The 10119-nt window shown below is 27.5% G+C and overlaps 1 protein-coding gene across 2 annotated transcripts; it reads right to left on the reverse strand.

The window, feature by feature from the left end:
- Positions 1-802: 802 nt before the first annotated feature.
- Positions 803-9032, reverse strand: LOC145040733 (uncharacterized). Of its 2 annotated transcripts, XM_078988638.1 has the most exons (8): positions 8974-9032; positions 8472-8873; positions 7882-8382; positions 6430-6576; positions 5831-5947; positions 3476-3523; positions 1607-2043; positions 803-1534 (listed from the first exon to the last, which is right to left on the reverse strand). In XM_078988638.1, exons 1-8 carry the CDS (start codon positions 9014-9016, stop codon positions 914-916), a joined length of 2316 nt encoding a protein of 771 aa, XP_078844764.1. In that variant the 5' UTR covers positions 9017-9032; the 3' UTR covers positions 803-913. The 2 variants fall into 2 exon arrangements, with proteins under 2 accessions (XP_078844764.1, XP_078844770.1); XM_078988644.1 differs by lacking the exon at positions 3476-3523.
- Positions 9033-10119: the final 1087 nt, after the last annotated feature.

Consider the following 10119-nt stretch of genomic DNA (forward strand, 5'->3'; position numbering starts at 1 on the left):
GAATTTGTAACATACTGACATCAAGGTTCAATAGGGTTTCTTGTTACTTAAGCTGGAGGGAGTGGCTCTCGCAAAAAGCTCGCCTCCAGCTCGCTACTCTTGCTATGACCACTCCCTTCATATTCGTTGTATGCCTCGCCCAATGTTACTCGCCAGACTTCTAGCGATAGGAAAGAGAAAGAGAAATAGAACAGAAAGGCTATGATTGGCTTATTTCTCATTTTTTTTCTTTTTTTAACTAAAATAAAACAACCTTTAAAATGCTACCGCTCTGTATCTCTTACAACTTTGATGCTATACCACTCTTCCTCTCATGTGGCTTAAAATGATCCTATTTGGCAACATGCTAAGCATGTTACCACTCCCCTTAGCCTTATAAATACTTCCCCTTTTTTCTGCTTTGAAAATTTCCCACATGTTATCATTCCCCTTAGCCTTATAAATATTTCCCCCTTTTTCTGCTTTGATAATTTCCCAAAATCAGTTTATTATACATTTCGCGTTTCTTAACTATTTTTTGTTATGTGGATATTATCACATGGAATTTCAAAGATGTAGATACAAAAAAAAAACGTCCAATTATATATTTATTTACTCGATAGCATAGTATGTATATTTTGTAAACTGAATAACCAAAACATAAATAAGTCTATTCTGCTTTTCTCTCTTACTTTCAACCAAATCCTTAATAGGATCTGATCAGATCTTTGTAATTTCCTGTGGCACGTTATTATAATCACTCTCAACAGAACTCCACAAAATAAGTTCTTTTAAGAAGATGATGACACAAATTTAATTAAAGTTGATAACAACATAGGTCTTATACCATCAGAATAAACACTTTGTCACCATAGACATTAGACAAGACATTATCAAATTACAAAACAACATTTCTAGGAACGCACCATCAATTTCATGATTGTTTGATCCTACGATCACAATGTTTAACAAAGATTCCACGGCCATATGTTGAGGAGATGAGATCAAAAAGCAATGGTAATTGTAATGTCACGAAGGATGCAATTGGCAGACAGGTTAATATGGCTATCGGAATCAAGATCCATGCTTTTCCCTGTCCAAACATAAGATACAATGTTGCACTAAAAGCTACCATCATTGAGGTTACCGACAAGAATAACATTGTAAGCCCAAATATCAGTTTCTTAGGTAACTTGTGATGAAAATCCTCCTCTGCATAGCGTGCTGTGAGAATGGATAGAAACAATAATAAGGCAGTGGTAGATGTGAACAATGAGATTGCATCTGAGACTGCAAATATGATGAAACTTGGTTTTGTCGCATATATTGTTTTCCCAGTGTTGTCATCAGTTCCACCAGGCACAGTGATGGCCGCTGCAAAAACGATGGTAATAATGAGCGCAGCTGTAATTGTGTATGAATCTGCAGTCTTCTTCATCCATTCTTCACCTTCTTTTCTCAACTGTTTATGTTCTCTTCTAAACACCATAATTGGTGTCTCTTGTTGATTGTTCTTTGCATTCTCGTGCCAAGGACATGCAATTTTTTTCACTTCCTATGATTTAAGATATGTTATGGCAAGGAAATTTAAACTAAATGTTTATTAATTAAAGAAAAACGTGTTCACCTCAAACCATTGCAACTCTCTTTGCATTTGAAGAGCTGCACCAGAAACCAGATTGAGTTTGTGTATAGGAGCCAACTTTCCAGCTAAGTGCAAAATATTATTTTTGTATTCATCAACTGTCACTTTATGTGAATGCTTGTTAGTCACGGCCCGGTGTACAAAAAAGTTGTAAACCCTTTCACAACGGTTTATTATTGCGAATTGAATAAGGGGATACTCATTGTCCCTAGTCGAAATTGCTTGTGGAAAATATCTGATGATCTCTTCTAGTGCTTCATAATGATCATATTTAACTGCCGTATTAATTGCTTCCATGTAATGTTCTCGAATTTCACTAAATCTATTTAGTTTACCAACTTCTTCGCATATACCCCTTAGTACTAGAAGAGCATTCTTGTGCTTCACTTTCTCTTCTTGGAGTTTTTTAATGTGTGGTACTGTGCTAAATAAGATAGAAACAAACCACTTAAATTTCAAAGTAATAACTGAATCATGATTGAAACACCAGTAAAATATTGGCCTAGCTAATCATTGTATACTGTCTTCTGTATATCTTTTCTCCAAGTTGTCTTAAGTATAGAATCTTTATATGTAGCTCAAGATCAGTAGCCTTTTATATTGATAGTCGGCATTAGCAAAGGCATAAATTAACGTTACGATCATAGCATTGTACATAAATTTTAGCCTTGTATGTGTTCACTTAGTTAATATATAATCTCCATTCTAATAAATGAGCAGTTTTAATCTCCTTTCTTTAAGTGTCACTCTAATACAACTCCTCATTATTATTATGCTATGTGTCATATAGATATATTAGGCAACTCATTTCAAAATTCAAATTTACATTTTTTTAATTATATGTTAAATTTGAAGTTATAATAACTTTAAAATTTTGATATATCACTTAATTAATAATTTATTTAAAATGATTTATTTAAAATAACTGATTAATAATTATAATTTTTTATTATGGAAGTTTAATTAATTTTATAACCCGTAGTTTCCACGAGTTATAAACTAATATATATATATATATATATATATATATATATATATATATATATATATATATATATATATATATATATATATATAACTTCTTAATTTAATCATTGTTTAATTCTTATGAAATTAATTTAGCTACATCATCTATTTAAATATAAACAAAGTTAATAAGAATGACTATAAAGAAAATCTCCTGACATGAAATCATATTTGTAGAAGGAGAAATTAAATAATATCCTTCTATTTTTTCTTTCTAATTATCTTTCTATCCTTATAAAATTATAACAAATGTCATATTTAGATAGAATCATTTCTAAAGATTAAAATAATTTTACCATTAGTCATCCATTTATACATTATGTCACATGTTATTTTAAGGTAAATTTAGATTAAATTATATCTATGTGTTATTTTGTGGTTTTTTCCATTTTATTAAATATCATATAATATTTGAATGTAATAAATGTAATAATAAATGTATATATATATCCAATTCATTAATGCAACTTTCTTTGTAATTTCTAAATTTCTAAATTGAATCAAATTATTTCAACTGTCTATTTATTTTAATTATTAGTTTAAATTTAAATGATAAATAAGCACTTCAATTTTAATAATTAAAAATTCTACTTTTTTTATAACAAATTTAAATTTTCTATATTTCTAGAGCTTTATTTCTTATTTATTTTTTTCAATAATCTCATGTAATAAATGGGCTGACAACAAATTGATAATATTTTAATATATTTTTCATATTTTAAATAGATAGCGAAATAAGTAGGAAAAAAAATAAAAGGATATTACATCAAGTCACGAATAAAAGAATCAATTTATTTAAAACAAAGTAAGAAAAACATTCATTACCATGCTGTATGGAAACTTCCCAAAAATTACCATAAATCCTCTTGATGACTACAAAAGAAATTAGATTTGATTGTATAGAAATCAATAAATACAAATACATAAAATTTAGCAAAACAAATCAATGACAATTAATATGGTGCGTACAATCATGTAGACAATGTTAATCTTCAATGAGAGTATTTTTACATAAGTGATTCTCATTAATGGCTTTATATATATATATATATATATATATATATATATATATATATATATATATATATATATATATATATATATATATATATATATATATATATATATATATATATATATATATATATAAACAAGAGGAACCATAGGCCAAGATAAGCTAAAGTATAGTATAGTATTTACAAACAGGCGTACGAGTAAACATAAACTTATATGCCATGTAGGTTGAGTGAGATATTAACAAACGCTTATACTAGATCAAACATTGGTAAAGAGCAGAAATGGAAGCTTATTCATGAAGATGAATGCATATTAGTAGCATGGTGGTAACATGTAGTATAAAAAAAATGGTGTGTGGGGACATTGTAATCAAAGAAGTGAATGTTAAGCTCAATGTGTTTTCGTCACTCTCAATGTATTCATTGGATCAAGATAGAATATGCTGTCCTTTTTACGAACATGACTGTTGATTCCAAATGATAATTTTGAATGTTTGACGTTCATTAAGGTTATAAACCTTCCATGAAATCCTTAGATCTTTGAAGAAACGTCAGGTTGAGTTCGTGTAGAAGTTTCACTGACATTAAGCACTTTCACTTGTGAATATTTCGATGTATAGTTTAGATTCGGACTTTTGAAACTTGATATTTTGATTTGGAATTTTTATTTTTTCTTTGTTAGAAATCAATGGTCGAAAATCTAAATTTAGAATTTTATGACACCAACTCAACTTGTGATTCGGATTTAGAATATTGTTATTAATTTTTTTAAATATGACAAATGTCATTATTTAAAATGGTTAGTAGGATATTTAATTTTCTAATGAAAAAAGAAATTAAATATCCCCATACATTTGTTTTCACATATTCTTCCTCCAATTTTAAATTGTGACTTGTGTCATATATATAAGTATATTAAAATTTTATTATTTTCACTAAATATAATAAGTCATTATTTCAGATAGGTAAAAAGATATGTACCAGGAAAATATAAGATGATATTGAATTTTTTTTTTATAGAAAATAAAATTTAAATGTGATCCTGCAAATTTTTCTATTCATCTTAAACGATGACATGTATTACATATATGTATGCAGACAAATGTATTAAAACATGTGTCATAAAAATGTATTAAAATATTATTATTTTGATTAAATATGATATATATATATATATATATATATATATATATATATATATATATATATATATATATATATATATATATATATATATATGATCATTTAAGATGGATAAAATGATATGTATGAAGAAAATGTAAGAGAAAATATTTACTTTATGTAGTGAAAATGATAGTCCGGCTGCATGTACATTTCAACAACATAAAAAGCTAGATTATATTAATTTCAGTGGCGAGTTTAGAACAAAAAACTATGTGATTCCCTATTTAAGTGAAGCAATGAAAAATGAAATAATTAAAATTATTAGTTGTGGGTTGGGTGGTGTATACTATTGTAAAACTCGTATAATTCGGCCGAATACTTCACAAATTACCTTGGCTTGGCTTTCTACTAAGACGAGTTTTTCCTTCTTGGCCAAGAAAATCAGAAGTCTTTCAAACTCAATAGAACTACTTAAAAAACAATCCCTTTTAAACTAAAGCATGGTTAAACTAATAAAATCGGTTCAACATACAAAAATAATATTAAATGACTAAAACCAATTTAAACTTGTAATAAACCAAGTCTAAGATTTTAATCGTTAACATTTTCCCTTAATAACTCCATTGAATAATGTTGGAGTGGGAGATAGAAACCTTTATTGCTTAAACAATCCATGATAAACCTTCTCATCACCCTTAACAAAAATCAAATAACTTTTACTTTGATTCCGATGTGGGTTAGGTATAGATAAATTTATAAATCAACTAATTAAGTCGTTAAAATTGACCACCTATTTTGATCAAACATTATAAAGTAGGTCCTAAAAAAATTTCAAGATGGTTCCTAATTTTTTTCCTATATAACTTATTATAAGGTTTGAAAATTAAGGTGGATCAAGTGACCCACCAACCGTCTATGTAAAATCGCCTCTTGGTATTAAATTCAACATACAAATGAGAATATCCTTAGCTTGAAAAGAGTCCCATATTTAATTGCTGATGCTTGTGATTGAATTGATTACATGTTTAGGATTACTAACCAGGGTGGAAGCAGTTCCACATATGGTTGCCGACATCTTGCCTGTTATGTGTTTCTTCGTTCTCAATATCCTTAAACTGAGGTGCATTGATTAAGTCGTAGTTCCGTACGGGTACATCTTCAAAAACATAATATTATTAATTAAATCATATGATAAATGTATGTCACATCTAAAACCAACAAGAAACAAAGGTAAAACAAAGAAGAGTTGGATGATAAAAAACACCTAAATTGAAATGATGTAGTAGTTATGCTGAGTTTGATGGAATTTTATGAGAAATAAGTATTTTGGTAGACAAATCAACCAACATTGTATCTTAAATCAGCTCGACTGTGACCCATTTGGGTGAATTATGCTAAACCATAAAATTGGTTGGATCATTGATTAATTAGATCATGATCCATATTAGTTGACAAAACATAATAAAAAACACACCAATAGATATTTTGGCCTAAATTACACTGCATATGCCCTTCAACCAAAAGGTCGAAGGTTAACATCCCTAGTGGACAAAGGTGTAAGATTATGGGGTGTGCGAGTTAGCCATTTAAAAAAAAAATCACCAAAACAATGAAGTAAGAGCAAGTTCAGAAACATACGAGAATAAACAAATCTTTGATAAAAATTGTATGATTTTCCATTGAAATATCCGTCTAACTTTCCAGCGATAAATTTCAATGGAGCTAATTTCCCGTTATTTCCTGTAGCCATTTCTGGGTAATCATTTATTAACCCATATGCAGCATCTGTAAATGTCATATTGAAAACCAAAATAAATATAAATATGCGCAGAATCTAATTAAATTCGCTCCATGCATGCTTGATTATATTGACGTGGTTGATGTTTCATACCAACTGTTATATATATATATATATATATATATATATATATATATATATATATATATATATATATATATATATATATATATATATATATATATATATATATATATATATATATATATATATATATGTTTAGGTTCATTTGAGACCATTCTAATTTTGTAAGACCGTAAAACCAAATTTAAAAATAATTTTAAAATGCAAAATAAATGAAAAAATCCAAAAATAAATTTTTTTAAAATATTATTTTCAGAACTTGAATTAACTAAAAAAAATAAAAAATAAAAAAAAATCCTGTTTTTTTTTTTTTTTTTTTTTTTTGAAAAATACATGAAATATATATATATATATATATATATATATATATATATATATATATATATATATATATATATATATATATATATATATATATATATATATATATATATATATATATATAGGGTTAGGTTCATGTGACACGGCCTAATTTTGTGAGACCGTGAGACGCATTTTTTTTTATTTTTTATTTTTAATTTTTTTAATTTATTTTAGTTAATTCAAGTTCCGAAAATAATATTTAAAATTTTTTTTTTTTGATTTTTCCATTTATTTTGTATTTTAAAATTATTTTTAGAATATGTACAGTGTAATATTCTATTTAGAATATTTCACGTATTTTTAAAAAAAAATAGAATTTATTTTATTTTATTTTTATTTTTTTTAGTTAATTCAACTTCCGAAAATAATATTTAAAATTTTTTTTTAGATTTTTCCATTTATTTTGAATTTTAAAATTATTTTTTAGAATATATCAGTGTAATATTCTATTTAGAATATTTCACGTATTTTTCAAAAAAAAAAAGAGATTTTATTTTTATTTTTTATATATATATTTTATTTTTTTAGTTAATTCAAGTTCCGAAAATAATATTTAAAAAAAGAATTTTTAGATTTTTCCATTTATTTTGAATTTTAAAATTATTTTTAGATTTGGTTTCACGGTCTTACAAAATTAGAATGGTCTCAAATTAACATGAACCTATATATATATATATATATATATATATATATATATATATATATATATATATATATATATATATATATATATATATATATATATATATATATATATATATATATATATATATATATCAACTCCAAAAAGGTTTGATATGTGTGGATTCAAAATCAACTATGTAATAGGCTTCTAAAAAACTCACCCCAAAGACATGCGGTGATTACCCTTGTGAGAAGCGTACAACCATTATTACCCATAAAGGGATTGTGGCATCCTTCTTCTTCGGAGAGCCTAATATGATATCTGGTAACATAGAGTAAATATTGAAAAGTTTCTGTGTGAGAACCGAAAATAGCTCTAAGAATAGGTGAGAAGTTCTGTTTGTCTTGAACGAATAGCAAACGTGGGTTTTTCGCCACCAACATCTTTGCAGCCTCGGTGTTGCCAACAAATGCAGCGTGCTGCAGTGGGTTCGACCCTCTACGTGTTACCATTGTTGAGAGTGACTCAGGGGTTATCACCTCCAATAATTCCCGAACAAAATGAAAATTTTGACATGTACCAATTGCAACGTGGAGTGGGCTTTCGTTATCATCATTGAGTTTACACATCAACGCATCTCTGTCCATGATGAAAATATGTTGTGCTTTGTTCCAGTCGCCTTTAAGAGTGGCTCTATATAGTGGTAAGTACTTTGCCTGATCTATTTCCATAAAAATTACAACAGCTCACGGACAAAATTGAAAGAGATTTATAAATAAAAAGAAAATATGAACGATAGTAGCCACATACCAATTTCACTACTAGTGTTGGTCATCGGAGCTGCCGGACGAGTACTATAAATAGTCTCTAGCCTTCTCCATACGTCGTTAGCTGTCGCAAGGTCGCTAACAATATCCACCACATCATCACACAGTGAACCAAATATCCATGCCTTCACAAGTGCGTCAGACCTTTTCCATAACCAATACAGCTTGGCCTCAATTGCAGTCATATTTTCCAATTCTTTAGACATACCATCGATCACCACCGGGTTTTTTAATTTGCCATCGATGAAACCGAACATGCCATTAGTCTCCAGAAGGCATATCATGTCTTCCCGCCACTGACTATAGTTGGTTTTACCGGACAGCTTGATAAAAACAAAGCAGGCTACATTCACATGAGAAGGGTACGGATACTCTACTGGTGACCCTGTTGTCAAATAAAATTGATACACATATTTTACTTTATTGTAATTCAAAAAGTAAATCAATGAAACACTTTAAATTGTAATTGTATATTTCTACTATACCCTGGTCAATAGTTCCGTTGCTAAAAGCACTAGAGAAAGCCATCAGACGGAAATGTGAACTCTATGTTTGAAGATGAGTTCTTTTTCCTTAGAAACGATATATATAATAGGTAAGGTTTACCTACTTCGAAATAGTACATATCATTCATTTATGAGGGATCCACGTGTTTCACGTTGTAGATAATTTATTATGAGAATTCACAATCAAAACCACCATACAGTGTGTATATATATATATATATATATATATATATATATATATATATATATATATATATATATATATATATATATATATATATATATATATATATATTAATTCCTTTATTAATTTAATGTTTACTAAGTAAAATGCTAAAATATATAAATAATAGTTTATAAAAATAAACCTTTAGAATATCAGGTGTTGTGATTCAAAAGTCGATAAATAGGCCTTTGATAAGGCCAAAATACTCAGGTGTCAACTTGTTCATTGTGATTTTAAACCAAGTTTGGTCACAAATTAAAACATTTTCAACGATGGTATATAATTCAAGGATTCATATTGATTTAGGTTCTCGAAACCTTAAAATATTGAACAAAATCTATATAGAACCTTATAACAAGGACAATAATCAACGTAATCAGGAAGTCCATGTGATGAAACTTGATATTATAAGTACCAATGATGAAAAAAGGTTTCATTTTTAGACTAAACAAGATGAAAAATATACAAACTACCATAATCATGTCAAATCTTGTGTTTAACCGTTTTTATTGCAAAAGTAAGATGTCAAAATATACAAACTAATGATAATACAATGCTCTAACTGGCCCTCTTGGTTGAGGTTTTTGAACCTGCAAAGCCAACATATTAAACAAAACATAGTAAAAACCTTTTTAAGAGCAAACCTGATATAATAAAGCCTTCACCCAATATATTTATAAGATAAAAATACAAAAAGTTAAAAATGATGAAATCAGTTACAAGTAAAGATTAAAATAAAAACCTGTTAAGAAAGAGCCATCTGTAGAAGGGATATTTGAATCAACATGTATTTTCTGATGGTTTCAAATTTTGAATTATCCGAAATTCAAGGAAGGAGATAAAATTTGTTGAGAAATATAAGGATTCAAAACACAGGTTAAAATTTAATATTATTCTAT

Source organism: Lactuca saligna, chromosome 1 (genome assembly GCF_052625555.1).
Source record: "Lactuca saligna cultivar CGN05327 chromosome 1, ASM5262555v1, whole genome shotgun sequence".
Taxonomy (NCBI): Eukaryota; Viridiplantae; Streptophyta; class Magnoliopsida; order Asterales; family Asteraceae; genus Lactuca; species Lactuca saligna.

What these genes read in the sequence shown, in the direction of transcription:
- LOC145040733 (XM_078988638.1), bottom strand. Translation starts at nt 9,016, where the DNA reads ATGGCTTTCTCTAGTGCTTTTAGCAACGGAACTATTGACCAGG. An exon ending in GGAAGTTTCCATACAGCATG is followed by an intron (nt 2,044 to 3,475) that starts GTAATGAATGTT and finishes TATTTAGCACAG; the next exon opens with TACCACACATTAAAAAACTC. An exon ending in GAGAGTTGCAATGGTTTGAG is followed by an intron (nt 1,535 to 1,606) that starts GTGAACACGTTT and finishes CTTAAATCATAG; the next exon opens with GAAGTGAAAAAAATTGCATG.